This window comes from Lactuca virosa, chromosome 4, assembly GCF_052849685.1.
Source record: "Lactuca virosa cultivar CGN04683 chromosome 4, Lactuca_virosa_CGN04683_v6, whole genome shotgun sequence".
Classification (NCBI taxonomy): Eukaryota; Viridiplantae; Streptophyta; class Magnoliopsida; order Asterales; family Asteraceae; genus Lactuca; species Lactuca virosa.
The window spans coordinates 88,884,545-88,906,502 of record NC_136429.1 but is presented as its reverse complement, the minus strand read 5'-3'; the positions used below and the strand labels follow the sequence as shown (position 1 = coordinate 88,906,502).

Here is a 21,958-nt window from a genome sequence, read left to right as displayed (position 1 = left end):
ACGAAGATATGGTTTGATTTTCCTGATTTGAACAAAAGCTAGGGTGTGTGTGTGTGTTTGTTGGACTTCTATGTTGTTATGTTGTTGTTTGGACGTGTTCTACTGGTGCTTTGCTGTGTTTTAGGGGGTCTAGACGATTTTACCCCTATGCTCTTTTACAGTTGTGGCATTTTTTTTGCAGTGGTTGTTGTTGGTGATTTTGGTTTTGCCTCTGTTGCTTTCATGCTCTGTTCTAAGTGGTTTTATAGTTGGGATGTTGAAGGCTGAAAACCTGTTTGATTCACGTCCCATACAGATTAAGGAAACCATTCCGCAAGTTCCACACTAAGCTTGTTAGAGAACTCGAAAAGAAGTTCAGTGGAAAGGTATTTCATATTTACAACACCCCTTTTGTCTTTCTTGAAAACCAAACTCATATAATCATTTAAAAATTTCATTTTTGTTGCAGAATGTTGTTGTGATTGCAACTCGAAGGATTGTTAGGCCACCAAAGAAAGGCTCAGCAGCCACCCGAAGGATTGCGATTCCAATTCTGTTGGAATGGAGTGACGAATTACAAGTCTGTTGGAATCATAGAAGTTGATGCTTGAAGAACGGACCACATTATTCTTTTAGAATGTATTAGTCGTTGTTAGATTTTGATGTTTTCTTCCCCGTTTTGATTGTTTTTTATTTTATTCTTTAACAATAAATGTAATTCTTAACAATTGTTACCCGTATTGTATAAGAAATAATGTATTTTTTGTTTATATTTTTCAATTGATTGTTCAAGATTTTGGTATTCTACAAGAAATTGATATTCTTCAAGAAGTTTTTAAAGTCATCATCAAGAAATAGGTTCAAGAATATTTTTATTATTTATGCTTCAAGAATATTTTTATTTTTGAATATACTCATAAACATATTCTGTCAGAATGTCCGAATTAAAAGATTTATAATTCATAAAATCGGATTTTTAAAATTAATAGAATCTATGATCCCTTAAAAAATGCAATTTTCCTTTATTAAATCTATCTTAATTGACTAAATTACCCTTGTAATTAATTATGATGATTTTTTCAATTATATTTAATTCAATAATATATATTAATCATTTTCTTTAAATAAGTAAATTTGGTTGGCACACATTTATGCATACAATAACACAATAATTACTTTAAACAAAATAACCTAAGCATATATATATATATATATATATATATATATATATATATATATATATATATATATATATATATATATAGGTTTTTCTAATATGTGCCCTAAGGGCACATATGAGAAATAATAATTATGGTAATTTTTATTAAAACTAGGATTTGATATTAAATAACAAACTCTTTTATTCTTTTTCATATTGACCTTCCTATTATCCATATTCTAAAAATAAATATTGGTTTTATTTTTTTAATTCTCTCCGTTTTTTTCTCCACTCAACATAGATAGTATATTTTCATTTTAGTTCCTTCATATATTCTATGTTTATACATTGATTTTTTTAATTCTTCTTTTTACATTATATCTTCGTGTTAGTGTTCTTAAACAACTAATAGCTTTTGGTTTCCTTTATTTTACATTATATTAATTCAAATACTGCCATTAAAATATGGAATGTTGAAAACAAAAATAAAAGGGTTTTCACATGATAACAAAAAGATAACAAAAAGTAAAGTTTAATAGTAATATTACAATTTAGCATTTAAAATGAAATATTGGATTGAAATCTTCACTTTGTATATCATGTTTCTTTTTTTTAGCTGCTTGTTAAGCATTATTAGACTCACGCTCTGGACATGTGGTGAAGTTGTGACTAGAAGATCTACAAAGTCAGCAACGCTTTACTTGTCTTGCTAATTCTTTTCCACTTTTCATACGCTTTTGTTTAGGGCGTCCTTTTGTTTTTGAGATAACTGGGCATCGAACCAACTCAATTACATTAGTTACAAGATCACTATTTTTTCCACAATATGACGAAGCATCAACATTTCCTTCTACATGTAACTGAGAAATTTCATTAAATTGAGCCTCTTTTTGACTCCAACGTGACAACCAATAATTAGAAGGAATTTCAAAGGAACCCTTATGGAGAAGAACACTTAAGATGTGACGACAAAGTATCCCGACAAATTCAAAGTTTTTGCACATGTATTTAGCCATCTTACCATCCCAAACCACCTGATGTTGTCGAGTCGCTTTGTAATGTTTGTCAATTAAACTTGTACCATTTTCTTCTCGAACCGAATATTGAATCGCTTGAGCAAACTGATCTTGAAACTTTTTGAATACGTATGGAGTCAAAACGTGGTAGCCTTGTGTTTCTAATGGTGATAATGATCTCAAATGTGACTCTTGACATTTTGACACCATACTATCATGCATTTGTTTATGCCCAACATCTTCAATGGCAAGATCAACCTATACAATTATAAGTAAAAAAAGATTAATTAAAAAATGCTTAACCTAAAAAAATATAATAAACTAAATATTGGTACTTACTTGTCTAATAAACTCAATTAGACATATATGGGAAGATATAATTTTTTTTATAAATGAATTTATGCTCTCTGATCTTCCTCTAGTCATCATGCCACCAAAGAAAAAGCCACGAAGATAGCTTGGAACCCAAAAAAATTTAATTTGGTACAACGCTGTTACATGCTTATTCTTTTCAATATTGTATTTTGCACTTACAAATGGTCATTGTTGCTCAAATTCTTCAACCGAGTCTAACTTATATAAGTTGTAAAATTCGGTGCACCAACTTGAGTATTCACTTCTTAGCACCGAAGTAAACCAACTGCTAAACTTAGTGGTCATGTGCCATATGCAAAATGCATGTTTAGTATAAGGCATCTTCATTTCAATTTCTTGTTTCATCCAAGGATCCTGATCGGTCAATATCGTTTTCGGTGACTTTTTCATCAATAGAGTAAAATTCTGAAAATAAAGTAAACTTAATAAAGTTAATCACATAATAGTGCAAATAGGTTTCAAAAAAAATCAAAAAAAAATATAGTTACCTTAAAGAGCCATTCGAATGTGTTTAGTTTCTCATTACGTAGAAGTGCACAACCAAACAATATAGTTCTTCCATGATTGTCAATACCGACAAATATGCCAAATGGCATGTCATATGAATTCACCTTGTATGTAGTATCAAATACCACAACATCTCCGTAATTATTATTAGTGCTTTGTGGTTTTCTCATTTTAGGTTTCCAGTCAACTATCGTGCGTTTTTTTGTATTGATTTCTTTTGCTCCAAACATCGATCATTTTACAAGAGCTGCTTGTTGTGTCAATTCTAATATAGTAGGGGGTTTACACTTCTTTTGAACAGAACTTTACGTAGATTCGGTTACGGTTCATGTGATAATTGTTCTTGATCGATATTGAATTCTACAAGTAGAAAATGCCAATCCCAACTTTATATAGATACTATAACACAATTACACAAATGTGAAGCATATATATTTCATAATTCACGCGGTTCATTCACTTTAATCTCGTGTATGATATGATTATCATGGTCATCATTTCTTTAATCTGTGTCTTTGCTATGTCTATACATTAAGTTCAAATATACAAATTAAACTTTGTAAAAATACATAAGCATTAAGAACAAATATGTTTGCTTGTTTTTTAGCTTAATATATATATATATATATATATATATATATATATATAGAGAGAGAGAGAGAGAGAGGGTAGGTTCAAATGTTTCTCACATTTATTGTGTGCTAGAATGCACTAATAAGAATTTAGTAAAAATTAAGTTATTATTTAATCAGAAAAAGATAGATATTAACTGATTTCCATAATTATTCGTATCTAGAAGAATGAGAGTGTATTTTACTAGAATACACTATCGTTCTTCATATATATATATATATATATATATATATATATATACAGAGAGAGAGAGAGCTAGGTTCAAATGTTTTTAGCAACTATTGTTGTCACAACTAGCATCTTAAGACTAGAAATTTCTATCCATGTACAACTAGCTTCCTTTATGTAACTATGTAACACTATGTGCAGTATAAGTTAATTTCAATACAATACAAATTTATACATCCAAAATTGTGTTTCTGGTCGAAACCTTCCCGTGTAAGCCCAAAATCTAATCCCATAAGATATGTCCATTCAACTTTGGGCCTTAACCCAAACTCTCTCGGTCGAAACCCCTTAATGGGCCAAAGCTCTCTTATTGGGCCTAATGGGCCGATAACCTCTCAACTTGTTTCCTTTCGGCCGAAAACCCACTTGTGGGCCATAATTAGGCCAAAACTCTCTATCTAATACCATATTGGGCCATAAGACCCATATTGGGCCTTATTGGGCCATGAAGAATTATTTCAAGCTTCTTGGGCCGAGAACCCTTTCCATTTAGCCTCATTGGGCCGAAAACCCTTAAATGGGCCTTCATGGGCCGATAACCCTTATTGGGCCAATGTGTTCTCGGCTACACTTCAAATCCAAGCCCAAAAATTCTTACTTTCTCCTCTCTCCATAACCGATCGGCCCAATAAATAAATAAATAAAGAAAAAGAAATCAAATGCAAGGGGTTTGACTTTGGGTGACACCTCATTTTTGCATGGAAGGTATCCATGCATGAGTCCACCATGTATCAAAGAATTGTCCAACATACTCCTAGGCACTCTTTCTCTCCTCTCCATCTCTACTTACGGCCGAGACCACCATCACCTCCTTTATTCCTCACTTCAAACTCACTTACAACTCTCTCATTTCCCTCTCAATCCTCAAGAAAAATTTCTCATCCTTCACTTCTTGCTCCAAAAACCGTGGGTTTTGTGTTGGCTTCACAAGAAGTTCTCTTCAAGCCTTTCATCAACTTGGTAAGCTTCTAACAAACTTAAGGTGTTCCATTTACATTTTATACTAAGATTATTCCTTAAAAACCACTCTCTTTTCGTGATATGCTCCTAGAAACCATCTTGGGTTCAAAAATCTCTTCAAGATAGCAAACTAGGCCGAGAATCACCTCTACATTCCTCTTCAAAACCGAAAAAGCCCAAGGTGAGCTTCATACCCCTATTTTCGAGTTTTTCTTTCATTTGGGGGAGGATACAAGTCAAATCTTGTGAAAAATCTATGTATATTTGCTTGCATGTGTATGTTTTGCATGTTATGTGTGTTAAAATGTTGTGATATTATGCTAAAAGCTCCATAAATTCGAGACTTATCCAAGTCTTGAAGTTGTTGGAACAAGTTACCCTTTGTAACTTCTTATGTTTGGTTGAATATGTTAAGTATGTTTAAAAACTCACCATGAAATTAAAGAAAACTTAAAAAGGGACTTTATTTGACAATAAATTGGAAAAATGTGTATCTTGGTCATTTTTTACAATAAAAATAAACTTGGACCATTTTTGACCATTTTGGTAAAATGGGTCTTTTTAGTACATATGGACCATTTTTGAACATTTTGATAAACTTGCGCCTTTATTGTATATTTTAGCATAAAAGGGCCGAAAATGGACTTTTTAATAAACTTGGGCCATTTTTGAACATCTTAACAAAAGTGGGCCGAAAATGGGCTTTTCCATAAATTTGGGCCATTTTTGGAATACTTTCATAAATATGGGATATTTTGTCAACTCTAGCAAAAATGGGCCTTAAGTGACATTTTAGTAAAAAATGGGCCTTAAGTGAACATTTTAGTAAAAAATGGCCTTAAATGAACATTTTTGTTAAAATTGGCTATTTTTGAACAACTTTAGTAAAAATGCGCCTCGTATAATAATTTGTATAATGTTGGGCCATTTGTGAATATTTTTATAGAAATGGGCCTCATATAATAATTTGGGTAAAAAAATTTGGGTCATGAATAACTATGCGATATTTTGACACCTTCGGTAAAAAGATTATATTTATTTTTATCACCTATGGTCGTAGTCAAAAATACACACTGGTAACATTATTTATAACGTTAAATAATGAAACTCAATGTTAGCGTAAATTTCGTTAAGGCTGTTGTGAGACACACCTTCACCGTACCCTTTTTAGTGTACACCATAAGCCTTGTAGTTATAACCAGAGTCTCCTGGAGGGAGAACGGGAGTTTGTGTATAGATCTATATGGGGTTGACACCCTACACCTGAGTTGCTCGCTACAGCTAGACAGGGCAGTTTAGGCTGACAAATATCTTCTCAGAAACCGACGCCTGAAGAACGTCAAGACAAGCACTCCGTCATATTAGTATGGTTATAACGACTCACATAGAGAATAACAATATTATATAATAATATAGTAAACTTTACGCAACACCTACACTTTACTCATGTTACGAAGTACGAACCTATGCATCAACTATTTTACATCTACTTTCACTACTCGGGTCTTAGGGTTTAAGACCATACATTTCATATTAAAGAAAATACAGGATTTTATGGGAACCACTCACTCTACATTTTCAAACAGGGTTAACAAAGAATACATATGCAATTATACATGATTGGAAACAAGACTTACAAACTATTTTTACAAGAAAATATCAGATTTTCTGGAGATTTACAAACTACTACCAAGTTTTTATACAAATGTGCTTATGAACTCACCAACATTTTTATGTTGACGCTTTTCAAACGACTTGTATTCTCAGGAACACAGTGAGCCGGATTCTTTACAGCTATGGACTTTGAATGAATATTGTATTTTGGGTTTCATCATACATTTGTTATTTTGGGATGTAATTTTATAGACAAACACAATACTGTAAACCATATATGTTGTAATCTTGAATGTATGATGATGATGATGGCTATGTTTCATTTATATACATTGTTATGATATTACAAGATGAAGTCATTCGCCCCCGGACGTTTCCGTCGTTCCGGCTCCGGCTCGGGGGTGTGGCAGATTGGTATCAGAGCATTGTTTATAGTGAACTAGCATATCTAACCATACAAGATATGCAACTATAAATACAAGGGGACTAAAACACTCTGAACAAAAGTAAGAAACAATTAAAAAATTTTAGAAGAGTTGGACATCGTGGTTAAACTCAGCCAGTTATGTAATCGTATTGGGGATAAATATAGCCTGATCAACTATATTTATTCAAAATACGACCAACATGTGTTTGGGAGTGATCGGGGTGGACAACGAATCTGAAACTTGTCAACCTAATACCCAAAGGATTGAAGGAACCAAACATAAATAATTAACATATTATAGGACTATTTTAGGATATCATATAACTTTCGCACGTACACTTTCTACACGCTACTCACACCTCCATTCTCGTGCAGACACCATGGTTGAGTTCAAACACGGAGACCTCTACTGTAACACTCGTGTTTCTAGCCTACGCATTAATATTAAGGTGATAGTCTAGGTTAACCTTTGTAACTCATTTTGAAGAAATGAAAAAGGAATTATGTGAATTCTATGTGTTTTATGTGTTTTATGCTTAATTACTAGGAGTTAATTAATTAAGAATAAAAATAAGCGTCAAAATTAAATTTTAGATAAAGCCGATATCTATTAAGAAAGTTGTAGTGGTCGTGACAAGGATTACGGATATATAAAGAATGCCGAAATCCGAGTTATAACGAAGAAGTTATGACATGTCGAAGTTTCACGACAAAACCGGCTCGGTGCTGAATGTCGTAAAAAGTGAGTTTTCGATAAACTACTTTTTAGCCTTAGTGATCTAAACGAAACTTGTAGTGTTCGTTAAACCGAGAAGTTCGATAAAAAGAACGCCCGAATCTGACTTCGTATAAGGAAGTTATGATTTTTCGAAGTTTCAGCTTAGCAGTAGACAGCTAAAAAAACTCGAATTTTAGATCGAATGATTTTTACCCGACACAACCTAAACGAGAATCGAAGGTCTCGTCATTAGTAGCACAACGGTAAAAAGTCTGACGAAAACGGACGTCGGATGAAGAAGTTATGAATTTTTAACGGATTTCCTGTCCTGGTCTGTTAAAAATAATAATATAAAAATTAAATTCAAAATAAGCCGACGAAGTCTAAACGGAAGTTGTAGAGCGTAATTTTACCTACGCGTGCATATAAAGAACGTCAAAAACGGAGCTCGTATGCGAAAGTTGTGGATTTTAGAAGTTTTTGCACAAAAACCGAGAAAATTCGCATAGTCACGATTTACCACGTCACCCTCGCTTAGAACGTGCCACGTGTCCGAGCTGCTGAGTCATCCTCGCATGAACAGTACCCGCGGTCCACTAAGAATCCGACACGTGCCCTTGGTGCGTGTCCGAACCCTCGCCTGCATGCCACGATGCCTCTACTTCGGACCAGTAGACATCGGTCCAATAGGAGGCTGCCAGCAAGCCTTCGCAGGTGCGAGCCATGTGCGAGCCTCGTGCGAGCCTTCCCCTGCGAACTCCGGATCTGCAATGCGTGGCCTCTTCTCAGCGGTTGGATCAGGAGCTTCGGCCCCTATAAATAGGGGGGTGCGAGACCTCCCGGGGGTATTTTGAAAACTTGTCATTTTTAGCCCCTTTCTCCATATTTCTTTCATATTATCATCCCCCGAAGCCCCGGTATCAATTATAAGCCCCGGAATACGCCACGAAGTGCCCGTGAAGCCCGGAAAATTTATCTTTTCGGTTTCGAAGCCCGACTTTTGCAGAGCCCGGTTTCTCAATAAAACTCCCGGTTTTATTAGAAACGAACGTTTTAGGAAACGAATTGCTGCCCGATTATCATCAAATCATGTGAGTGTGTAGTTACTTTCAATTTACACATAGATATGAAGTATTTACCTTAAAATACGTGTTATGTGTAAATATGTTAATTGTTTATTTGAGGTGACTGTTGAATTGATGTTTTATACAAGTTTTAAACTGTATATGTATTTTATCTACAAATATGTTGGGTAGAACATGGGTAGACAAAATAGTCGGTGGGTGTTAAAAATGATGAGAGGCCTCGGTGTCGGTGTTGTTGTTGGTGTTATCGTTGTAGTCGTCTAGCGGAGTATAGATGACGATCACGGACCTTTCTAGACAGTCCAGTGGTACACTAGCAAGTTCGCAACTTGTAGGTGTTGATGAACTAAATGTTCATTGGTGTACTCCAATCCCCCTCATGGTTGCCTTTAGGACATGTATGGCTGAGGAGTCCCCTTGGCAGTAGTGTCCAACCCGATGATATTCCTTAGGTTAAGTCCCTTGTGTTAGGTGTTTAGGGACGTAAAGTGAGGACAACGGGAATGGGTAATCAGGGTTATTGTTGATTGGTGAACTTAATATGTTATTATTATTGTGGGTTGAAAACCCTATATGCTCACCAGGCTCCCAAGCCTGACCCACTCAGTTTTTTTATGATTACAGGTAGTGGACCCCGAGCATAGTCGGAGGACGATGAGAGATTTTTTGATTATAGGCCAGTAGTTGTAAATAACTGTTGAAAGGCTTATAATGTCTTGTTTATGCTTTTGATCTGTATCGGAACATGACATCCCGAGGTTTTGATATATATATGGGAAATATATACCTTCTTAAAGAAGGGTTTTGATAAACATTATCATGTTTAATGTTGGGGACCTATTCCGCAATATCTTTTGAAAAGATTTCTCTGATTTTATTTTAAAAAGCATAAATTAAATCGGTCTTTTCTGGCCGAGAAATTAGGGGATGTCACAGTTGGTATCAGAGCATTAGTTTAAGCGAACTAAGAAATTGTAGAATTTCTAGACTTGAACTTAGAATGCTAAGTGATGATTGTGAGGTGAGTGTCTACCATATTTTAGACATGAGCACTAGTTTATTTTAGGAAAGGTGCCTAAAATGCCTTTATGTGCTAAATGCTATATGTTGCTCTATATGCCATTATTTGTTCGGATCTATGGTCTGTTGCCGACCGGATCTGGAAACCTTATGTGTGTAGGATTCTAAGCGTATGATTACGAGATTAGAACTAACATGTAAAGATTTCGGAGTGATAAGGGAATTGACATGTCTAACAAGGATAAAGACCTAAATTCGCCTTATTCAGTATATAGATTGTAATGGCAAGAACTCGAAGTGGAACGGGAAATGCAAACAGAAACCAACAACCTCAACCTCAAGTGGTGGAACAGGTGCCTATAGTAGGAGCTGCACCCGAACCCATCACCATGGCTGGAGTACGAGATGTGATTCAGACCATGATGGCTGAACAGAGGGAAGAGTTGAGGCAAATGTTGCTGAACAACAGGGATGAACCTTCAGTTCCTGTTGAACAACGTGAACTAAACGACGATCGATCTGAAGAAGGGAACAACAGCAGATCGGTTGGTCATAGTGAACCGCTTGTGGTTGGGAGGAATAACCACGAGAGTAGAGTGGAGAGAAATGGGTGCAAGTATAAGGACTTTATGACTTGCAAGCCATCGACCTTGTCGGAGTTATGGACTGGATCTCGGAAATGTAGTTGGCTTTCATGACTTGTGATTGCCAAGGCAAGTTACAAACTACCTTTGCAGTACGTCAGTTCAGGGGTAGTGCTGCTCATTGGTGGAACACATTGGGGAAAACCCTAAGCCCTAATGAGCCATTGCAAATTACTTGGGCAAAGTTCTTGGTGCACTTTAAGCACAAGTTCTGCTCGGCCCAAAACGTACTTGAGTTAGAAAACCAATTTCTAACGTTGAAGAAGGAGAGTATGACTGTTGACGAGCATACGAATAACTTCACAGACAAAATGGAGTTTGCTTTGCGTATTGTCCCAGATGAGCTGGCGAAAATTGACAGGTACGCAAAGGGACTTCCATGGGAGTATGCGGTGCCAGTACGTCAGGCACTTACTTTGGAGGCAGCTATCTGGGCTGCCAAGTCTGTTGAAGATATGATCAAGGGGAGAGCCGCCAGCAAGGTTGAAGTTGGCGAAAAAAGAAAGTTTGAAGAAACGTCAGGTTCCAATAAAAAGAACAAATTCTCGAAGTCTGGTTCGAGAAAATTTGGAGGAGGAGCCGAAGCCAAGTGGTGCGACAAGTGTAAGAAGAAACATGCTGGGAAGTGCAGCGTGGGAGTCACTTGTTACAAGTGTGGAAAGCCAGGGCATTATGCCAATGAATGCACCTTCACTAATAACGTCTGTCATGGGTGCCATGAAGAAGGGCATATTTTGAGGGATTTCCCGAAGAAGAAAGACGCAGCAAAACCCAATCTTCCACCAAAGCCGAAGGCGAGAGCCTTTCAGATGACACTCGAAGCTGCGAAAGAAGAAGCCGATGTCACTTCAGGTACCTTTCTCATAAACGAATTGCCTGCCCAAATTTTGTTTGATTCTGGAGCCAATTACTCCTTTATATCGCATGAATTTGGTAGAAAACTAGCTTTGCCTGTTGATAGACTAGTTAATGCTTTATTAGTTGAAATTGCTAGTGGCAAGTTTGTACCTGTTAGCCATCGTATGAAAAACATCATCATTGACTTGGATGGGAATAAGTTCCACGAGGAATTATTGCCTATCGAGTTAAATGGTTTCGACATAGTTGTAGGAATGGATTGGCTTAGCGCCAATGATGCCGAAATAATGTGTAGGAAGAAGATAGTTAAAGTAAATCCGCCAGGGAAAGAGTCGTTTATGGTGTATGGAGACAAACGCAGAGTAAACTCTGGAATCATTTCCCTAATGAAAGCCAGAAAGTGTTTCGCCAAGGGGTGTACATCATATTTAGCGTTCGTGATCGATGCTAAGAAGGAAAAGAAGGAGGTGCAGGATATTCCGGTGGTGTGTGATTATCCGGAAGTCTTTCCCGAAGATCTTCCCGGATTGCCCCTGATCGACAAGTAGAGTTTCGTATCGACTTGTTACCAGGAACGACGCCAATAGCCAAAGCACCATATCGATTAGCACCAACCGAAATGAAAGAACTTATGACACAACTTCAGGAGTTATTGGACAAAGGTTTCATTCGACCTAGTTCATCACCCTGGGGAGCCCCTGTGTTATTTGTAAAGAAGAAAGACGGGAGCATGAGAATGTACATCGATTACAGAGAGCTGAATAAAGCGACGATAAAGAACAAGTACCCGTTGCCGAGGATCGATGACTTGTTCGATCAGTTGCAAGGATCGAGCTATTTTTCGAAGATCGATCTTAGGTCGGGGTACCATCAACTAAAGGTGAGGGAGCAGGATATCGAGAAGACCGCGTTCAGAACAAGATATGGACACTATGAATTTTTGGTTATGTCGTTCGGATTAACCAATGCCCCAGCAGCTTTCATGGATTTGATGAACAGAGTTTGTAAACCATACCTTGATAAATCCGTGATAGTATTCATAGCCGATATCTTGATCTATTCGAAAAGCAAGCAGGAGCATGAGAAGCATCTGCGTGAAGTGCTAGAAGTTCTGAAAAAGGAGAAGCTGTACGCAAAGTTCTCCAAATGTGAATTTTGGATTCAAGAAGTCCAATTTTTGGGTCATGTGGTTAACCAAGAAGGGATAATGGTTGACCCAGCAAAGATTGAAGCTGTGATGAAGTGGGAACAACCAAAAAGTCCCACGGAGATTCGAAGCTTTTTAGGATTAGCCGGATATTATCGTCGATTTATCCAAGGCTTTTCTTCGATCGCTACTCCATTAACAACTTTGACCCACAAAGGAGCTACTTATGCTTGGAATGAGAAGCATAAGGAAGCCTTTGAGAAGTTAAAGAAGAGATTGTGTGAAGCACCGATTCTTTCGTTACCTGAAGGAGTTGATGACTTCGCAGTCTATAGTGATGCCTCTGGAGTTGGGTTAGGATGTGTTCTGACCCAAATGGATAAAGTGATAGCGTACGCATCGAGGCAGTTGAAAGAACATGAAAAAAACTACCCCACTCATGATCTGGAGTTGGCAGCGGTAGTATTCGCCTTAAAGATATGGAGGCATTATCTTTATGGTACTAAGTGTAAACTTTTCACTGATCATAAGAGTCTTCAATATCTCTTTAATCAGAAGGAATTGAACATGAGACAGCGGCGCTGGCTGGAACTACTCAAGGACTACGACTGTGAGATACTTTACCACCCTGGTAAAGCAAATGTTGTTGCTGATGCTCTCAGTCGGAAGGTGAATCTTGAAAAGAGAAGGCCAAGAGCGCTGAAAATTGAAGTCGTTTCGACAATTGTGGAAAGTATAAAGGAAGCTCAGGAGGAAGCTTTAGAGAAAAATGACCGGAAGGAGGAACGTTTGGGTAAAACGTTGGTGTTTGATACAAACGGTCAAGGATTGAAGGTATTCAAAGATAGGATTTGGGTACCTAAGACGGGAGGAGTAAGAGGTCTTCTGATGGAAGAAGCTCACAAAACCATGTACTCGATTCATCCCGGAAGTACGAAAATGTATAGGGACCTAAAACCCTATTACTGGTGGTCGACAATGAAGCTCGATGTTGCTAAGTATGTGGCTGAGTGTGTAACTTGTGTTAGGGTTAAGGCACAACATCAGAAACCGTATGGGAGTTTAGAACCTTTACCAGTACCCATGGGTAAATGGGAGGACATTACCATGGATTTTGTGACTAAACTGCCCAGAACAAGGAACGGTCACGACATGATTTGGGTGGTCGTTGATCGCTTCACTAAGAGTGCGCATTTCATAGCCGCTAACGAGAAATGTGTTGGGTTATGAGCATTCTAACACTCCTAAGTGTACATGCAACCCTAAATACCTTGGATCTATGTTTTCTCTATTATACATACAATTATGAACATCCAAGGTATTATCCTAATCTAGCATACAAAATAATAAATATAACAAGATAGAATACATACCTCTTTGATGTAGAATGTCTTCATGAAGCTTGAGTGCCTAGTGCCCCAAGTGTGACACCTCAAATGGTTCACACAACACCAAATACACTTGGAATAACTTGAGAGAAACTTGAACACTCCTTGAAATCGTCTAGCCCTCACACTCACACATTAGTGCACGATTTCTTGAGCCATGGGATTCTTTTATATGGTGGCTATTAGGGTTACACCATGTAACTCATAACTTTACCCATTCCTTATGCTCCATGGACTTTAACCTCCATGGAGTATCCATGGGTCACCCCATGGACTTAGTCCAACATAAGGAATCTTGGATCACAAGCCCACATATATAAGAATGAATGATTTACACAATCAACCCATATATTTAATTAGTCTCCTTTTGATCACTTAATTAATTCCAAATTAATTCTTGATCAATACTAATGAAATAACCTTATTAATATATTAGAACTTATAATATATTAACCAACCTTAAGTGTTATTTCTCTCATTATAGTCTATCCAAATGCATGATGCCATGCAACCCAAATGGACCGTGCCGGGTCGGGTCAAGTCTTACCAATTATAGTTATGGACTTAGACATTAATCCAACAGTCTCCCACTTGGATAAGTCTAAAACTATTATTGTGTATGACTTCAGGAACCGATCAGCAATCGTAGCTCTCAAAAGCTTCTGTCGAACTCTGACCTTGTCGATGAACTCTGACCTTTGTCAATGACTTGTCCATTAGATAAGGGATCATATATTCCTCCATTCTAGATATCATATGGACTGAGACATGGATTATCAATCATTCTCTCTGTCCATTTGTTGTTTCCCGATTTCCGATTCATGATGACTGACTGATTGAACAAATCAAATCAGTCCTGGCTTGGCCAAGCACTCACATGTATCATCTTTAAATCATCGAGGGGCCCACAGATATCGCTTTTATCCCGAAGGTAAAAGGAATGGATAAACTTCGACTCATATGGCTTGTTCTACTACTTGTTGAATCATACACAAAGGCACGTTTTATAACATCGAGTTACCAATGCGTTTTCGTGCAATCAATGTATAACCAACTCATAGTAACAACTCATATCTCTAGGTTTGAAGAATATAAGATATTATCGTCTCATGATCACTCGTGATAAAATCCATGAAGTGATTCAAATGAGCGCGGGTTGAATCCAATACTCAGAACTTATGAGCACTCATGAGTGTTGTAGCACCACTTTGTCCACCAACTTGGACCTCTACAAACCAACCCCTGACAGTCTTGATTCATATCTACTTCCAACATATGACCGACTGTGGATGGTTTGAATAACTTAATCATTCAGGAAGAGCGACTTAGTTATTCTGGAAGTCAAAACATGCAAAGTGAAACACAAGAATAAATGAATCAAATATGGTATCAAACCCTATGAATATAAATAAACACTTTTATTTATCACCATACTGATTACTCATTATTCATTGTTTCGGTTTTATCAACTTTATACTTGAATTTAAAACAATAGTTGTCCCATGCTCCAAGCATGTACACTATGTTTTCTAAACACTAGTCATGCCATACACTAAGTATGCATACTATGTTTGTCTATGATCTTTACTTTGTAAAATAGATCAATTGAACATCACTCCAATGATCCTCTTTTCACAGTCCCAAATCCTTACTGCAAATGCAAGAATTCCAAATTCATGCCATTTACTGAAATCTGTTAGATTCTAAACTTATATGAATTGATCCTCTTAATGATTATGCACAAAGTCAGAAAGACTTGACAACAATCATTACAGAGCATTCCAAAGGAGATCAGCTCCTTGGAAACATCCTTCTTTCATTAAGTTTCCTAATCTTACACAGATTGAATAATTTCTAACTTTGAAACATTTCCATATTCCATTTTGACTATCATTTCTGAACAAGAGTTGCCTCCTTACAGATTATGTCAATATGGTCCTTCCAGAATTAACATTATACTTCCAACTGTCCTTGAGCAACCAATCTTTGGTAAACCTTAGATTGTCCTCGACAATTGCTTAATCATTTTAGTCATATCCAATTCTAGACCTTTTCCCTTCATAATGCCCCAGGCATTTGGAAAATTTTAGAAAGGATGAATATAGCACATGTAATCGATCCTATATCCGAAGCATATGGGACACGATTCATGATGTCTCACATAAAGACTAAACCAGTCTTTTGCTATAATATTTCCATTTCAATTTGCCAAGTTCTCAAAATTCAGATTATGAAAAGGGATGTCGTAATCATAATCGAATTTTAGAACGCAAATAATGGACCCATATATAGAATTTCCTTATGTTGAGCCATTCCAACATGAAATTCATATATATACCTTGATTAAATACGATTAAAATCTCAATCTAAGCTTTTAGAATTGAAATGAAGTATAATTTCCTCTCCCTTAATTATAGCAAAACAACTTTTTCAACCCCTGCAACCTCACGAATTGAAACTTTTGTTTTCTATAATTAATATTGCTAACTTGCAACCTTTGTCATAATTATCATGCTCCCACTAACATGATGATTATTAGCATAACATTTATGCTCCCACTAGCTTTTACATGTACTCAGAAATCAGCTGACTTTCTTACCAAAGTTCAGATTTCTGATACTAGATTGTTTTGATAAAACTTTATCAAAATCATACACCTCTCTTAGATAGCTCACATGTGTGTCTAAACAATTTTAGAACTATGAAAAGGGATGCCGTAATCATAGTCTCAATTGTTTAGACCTTTGCCACTTCTCACAAGTCCATGTTAGTGTGCCGGTAAACCACACACGCTCCACTAACGACTTTGAGAATGCAAATATCACAATTGCTATCTAGCTAAAATCTACTTAGTGAAAGTGTTTCCTCACCATCATTTTCATGAATCGGAGAGAAACCTTATGACACTTAGATTTAATAATGTATGTGTTCTTATCCATGTGAATTTGTCAAAACCATAATCACAAGACAAGGTTAGTGACAAAGCCAAACTCATATTGATTAAACTTGTGCAATCTTAAATTCTTGCCATTTGGCAGCTCAGGTGCCTGCCATTGCTTCCAAGTAGTTATGCAACCAATTGAGAACTCTCAGAACTCCTATGCAAAGCCAACTTGAATAGGCACAAATATTTCAACACGATAGGTTATAAACCTCAAGTCGTGTGCTAGTGAAGGACTTTAGGTTTTATTCTTGATTAAGTCTTGAAACTTTCAAGAGCTTTAAGACTCCCACTGTCCTCTTGACATATAAGACTCCCTTGTCAAATATTCAAGAGATAGTGCGGATTCTTTATCAAGACTAACACTTTACACAATTGGCCTAAGTTGGTCTCTGTTTTATCCAAAACATCACAACTTACCAATTTCAAATGTACAAGAGTAGATAACCTTTTACTCTTACATTTGACTAGTGTTAACAAACCCTCTTTAAGATATGTCACTCAAGTTACAATCTTGGAGTATGACTCTAAGAATTGTTTTGGAACGAAGTATGACTCATCTTTTTGATTTAACCATTTCAACAATTCATGACTCCTCTTCTTAGTCATAAGAATGCACTAAGATGACTTTAGAGGACCAATTGTGATATGGTATCTTAATCATTAAGATGATCATAAACATGATACTAAAGTACTCTCCCATCTTTTCAGATTTGAGAAACTTTTATCTTTCTGCCATACTTTGATTCTTCTTATTCGTTCTGTCTCACATTGAAACTTCTCCAATGCTACAGACTTATACTTAAACTTATAAGTATAACCATATTTACTGAACTTAAGTAAATCATGACGAATAGTCTTCTTGATCTTTTATGGTGGACTTGACCAGTGCACAAGAATGTGTACTCGATCCCTTAGTCATTTCCTTATTCACATAAGGAATTAGTCTTAATTTTCCAAGCTGAAAGTTCTCATTCATCATACTATACAACTTGCATGATTCCAAGTTTCGGTCCAATTGAACCTTGGGTGATGAGAATCTTTCCTTATTTGGTAATATTAGACACTACCACAACCGAAAGAATCAAATCCATTTTTCCAATATTGCTATCAATGGAATCTTATAAGCAACAACTTTTCACAAATGCCATTGTAAGGATACTTAAAATAAATAAAATCAAAACCTTTTTCTTTTATTTTAAAACTTTGCGGAAAAACTTATCCTTACAATCCATATGAAAACCTTGTTGTTATCTATTCCTAAGCAATATAAATATCATTACTCTTAAGTAATAGCCCAAAATTCTGATCACCGAACCATGCGATTGAAATCCATCTTCGCGATCAGAATCAGCATGTACTTAATAGAGTTAGACAATGGACTTTACCTGAAGTAGATCCAAACTTATTGACTTTAACATCCTTAGGTAAATTTGGCAGCTTCGTAACCAATGCCCCTTCCTTTGGCAATAGTTACCTATGGACCCTTGATAATGGGACTATCTCAGACTTCGCCTCTCTCTTTACCATTGGGTCAACCGAGTTGACTATGGTCGATCCCTTTCCATTGGGAAGAGAGAGCTTTACTGGATATCCAATGTCATCATTGTCAATGTCCATAGCGTTTTAGGAAGTTGATCTTAGCAAATAGATAAGATCATTAAGGGTCTTGTCTTAGTCTGTTTCATAGGATTCCCAAAAGAACTCACTATGTGACTTAGAAATTAGTTGAGCCACCAACTTTCTCAAGACTTTGACACCCAACTCTCCCGGCTTGTCAATATGTGACTACATCTCCAAGATGTGATCACACCTAGACCTTGCCTTGCCAATAGGGCTTGAGTGACCTTAAACTTTTTAGGAACTTGTGGGTTAGGGAGAATAATTGGAGGAGGTGAAAGAAGTATGATATCCATGGGACATCATCTTCATTTAGGAAAGCTTGTTTCAAGAGATTTGGGAAGATCATAAATGTCTAGACCAGACATCTTTTTGGGAGATATTCAAGATAGTTGATTTAAAGTCCTTAATATGACACCCAATATGAAATATTAAGGCTAGGACCCAACAAACTATTTTATAACTTAGAAGAGGGATGCCGTAATCCAAGCTATAAAATATTTGAAGGTAGGTGAATGACGATTCACCAATTTCCACCATGAAAAACGAAATAATTTATTAGGTTTTAATTGGATTTGAAAGTCCTAGATCTTTGAGATTCATTGAACTGTTCAAAGGCATGTTTCAATCTCGAGTGTGCCCTTCAGGTTTTGTGACTGGGATGCCGAGGATCACAAAACAAGGTGTGAATAACCATGCAAATATACTTGGTACCCTTAATATTTACCCCTTAATTAGTGTGTCGGTTAACCACACACGTTCCACCGATACTATGATAAATAGTAAGTTACCCTTTGCCTACCTTGTTAAGTCCAGGTTAGTGTGCCGGTTAACCACACACGCTCCACTAACGACTTAAGCAAAGTGCAAAGTGTAATTTCATGGGTTAGCACCAAATTCACATTTTCCTAAGTAACTAAGATTGGGTATTAATAAGAGTTTAGTTACTTAGTATTTATCATTAATACTTTTAATGAAAGGAGAATTATAGTCCTTGTCCTACCTATTCGGCTAACGACCCTCCACCAGTCAAGGAAGCGGTGGGTGAGAGTGGACACCCATTAAACTGCCATTTTATAGGCAGTAACCTTATACCCCCCTTATAGACCGGCTTCGTGAATGAGGCCTACTAACGGTAAGACTGACTTTACTCTTATACATATATATAAATATTATTAACTTATAATATTATAAAGTATAAGGGTTGAATTTTAACTTTTAAAATTCTAAGGGCTAACTTGGAATTAAAGTATTCATAAGTGAAAACTTTTCAAATTCCAAAACTTGAGGGTAAGTTTTGAAACTATTCAAAACTAATTAATTCCATAACTTATGAGTTTAAAGTAGTTTTAATTAAAAAAAAACTCTTCAAGTTCCATAACTTGAGGACAAGTTATGGAAGACTTTAAACTAATTAATAAAAAAAAATAACTTTTTTTTATTGTAACTTATGGAACTAATTAAGGTTACACTTTTTTTTTTAATTTAATGAAGAGACTCTTGAACCTCCATAACTTGAGGACAAGTTATGGAGTCATAAAACCATTTAATTAGAACTAGACTCTTCATTTTGTAACCTTTGCCAACTTTTATGAGTTTTATGATTCTTAAATGTGACTTTTCATATAACTTGAGGACAAGTTACAAAAACACACTTTGGAATCAACTCTTAGATTAAAATGGATTGAAAACAACTATTTCACACAACTTTTCTATTAATCTAAGAACCTCATAAGAACAAGATAATTCAAATCATCAATCTTCAAGAAATTAGCATGAACATACAAACTAATACAAATCTTGAAATTATGACAATTATCTTAGAAATTGGATTAGCATGAACATTACCACATCAAAAACAAGTTTATAAGTCCAAAAACATCTTAGGGTAATGTTCCTAGTCCAATTCCAGCCAAAACAATCGAATATATGCATCCAACTCGATTTTTCAGCTACTTTTGCAAGTATAACAAGAAAACAAGCCTAGGCTCTGATACCACTGTTGGGTTATGAGCATTCTAACACTCCTAAGTGTACATGCAACCCTAAATACCTTGGATCTATGTTTTCTCTATTATACATACAATTATGAACATCCAAGGTATTATCCTAATCTAGCATACAAAATAATAAATATAACAAGATAGAATACATACCTCTTTGATGTAGAATGTCTTCATGAAGCTTGAGTGCCTAGTGCCCCAAGTGTGACACCTCAAATGGTTCACACAACACCAAATACACTTGGAATAACTTGAGAGAAACTTGAACACTCCTTGAAATCGTCTAGCCCTCACACTCACACATTAGTGCACGATTTCTTGAGCCATGGGATTCTTTTATATGGTGGCTATTAGGGTTACACCATGTAACTCATAACTTTACTCATTCCTTATGCTCCATGGATTTTAACCTCCATGGAGTATCCATGGGTCACCCCATGGACTTAGTCCAACATAAGGAACCTTGGATCACAAGCCCACATATATAAGAATGAATGATTTACACAATCAACCCATATATTTAATTAGTCTCCTTTTGATCACTTAATTAATTCCAAATTAATTCTTGATCAATACTAATGAAATAACCTTATTAATATATTAGAACTTATAATATATTAACCAACCTTAAGTGTTATTTCTCTCATTATAGTCTATCCAAATGCATGATGCCATGCAACCCAAATGGACCATGTCGGGTCGGGTCAAGTCTTACCAATTATAGTTATGGACTTAGACATTAATCCAACAAAATGGACTATGGATAAACTTGCGAATTCTTACGTGAAGGAAATTGTGAGGCTACACGGTGTTCCGTTAACTATTGTATCCGATCGTGACAGCCGTTTTACCTCAAGGTTTTGGAGGAGTCTACAAGAGGAATTGGGTACCAAGTTGTGTTTGAGTACAGCTTACCATCCACAAACCGATGGTCAGAGCGAACGAACGATTCAAACATTGGAGGATATGCTGAGAGCATGTACCCTAGAATTCCAAGGTAACTGGGATGAACACTTACCTCTAGTAGAATTTTCCTATAATAATAGTTTCCACTCAAGCATTAAGATGGCACCTTATCACGCTTTGTATGGGGAAAAGTGTCGAACGCCATCATGTTGGCTGGAAGCTGGGGAAAAGCAGTTTATGGGACCTGAAATAGTCCATCAGACTGCTGAAAAGTTGAAAGTGCTAAGGGAGAGGATGTTAGCTGCTCAAGATCGACAAAAGAGTTATGCTGACAAGAAAAGACAACCGATATCCTTCGAAGTTGGAGATTCGGTTTTACTTAAAGTCTCACCATGGAAGGGACTTATAAGATTTGGTAAAAGGGGAAAGTTGAGTCCAAGGTTTATTGGACCATTTAAAGTTCTTCAGAGGATCGAGAATCAAGCTTACAAGCTAGAATTACCGGAAGAACTGGAGGGCATTCATAACACATTTCATGTGTGTTATTTGAGGAAGTTTACGGGAGATGTGCCCGACATAATTCTGATTTCTGAGTTAAGGTTGGATGAAAACAAGAGGTTGATCGAAGAACCTGAGGCAATCGTTGACCGTAAGACTACGAAGTTGCGACGCAAGATGGTTGATTTAGTGCTTGTGCGCTGGAAACATACGAATGGACCAAATCTCACCT

The 21,958-nt window shown here is 36.4% G+C and overlaps 1 protein-coding gene across 1 annotated transcript; it reads right to left on the bottom strand.

The window, feature by feature from the left end:
• Positions 1–1,824: 1,824 nt before the first annotated feature.
• LOC145104752 (protein FAR1-RELATED SEQUENCE 11-like) lies at positions 1,825–3,206 on the bottom strand. The gene is made up of 3 exons (XM_079041940.1): positions 3,018–3,206; positions 2,782–2,934; positions 1,825–2,412 (listed from the first exon to the last, which is right to left on the bottom strand). The coding sequence occupies exons 1-3, from the start codon at positions 3,204–3,206 to the stop codon at positions 1,825–1,827; spliced, it is 930 nt and encodes a 309-aa protein (XP_078898066.1).
• Between the last annotated feature and the right edge of the window lie 18,752 nt (positions 3,207–21,958).

Bases quoted from the DNA above. Each gene is read 5' to 3' on its own strand.
- LOC145104752 (XM_079041940.1), bottom strand. From the start codon at position 3,206: ATGAGAAAACCACAAAGCACTAATAATAATTACGGAGATGTTGTGGTA. The intron at 2,935-3,017 runs GTAACTATATTT...CTTTATTTTCAG, and splicing joins CATTCGAATGGCTCTTTAAG to AATTTTACTCTATTGATGAA. The intron at 2,413-2,781 runs GTGCTAAGAAGT...ATAATTGTATAG, and splicing joins TTAGCAGTTGGTTTACTTCG to GTTGATCTTGCCATTGAAGA.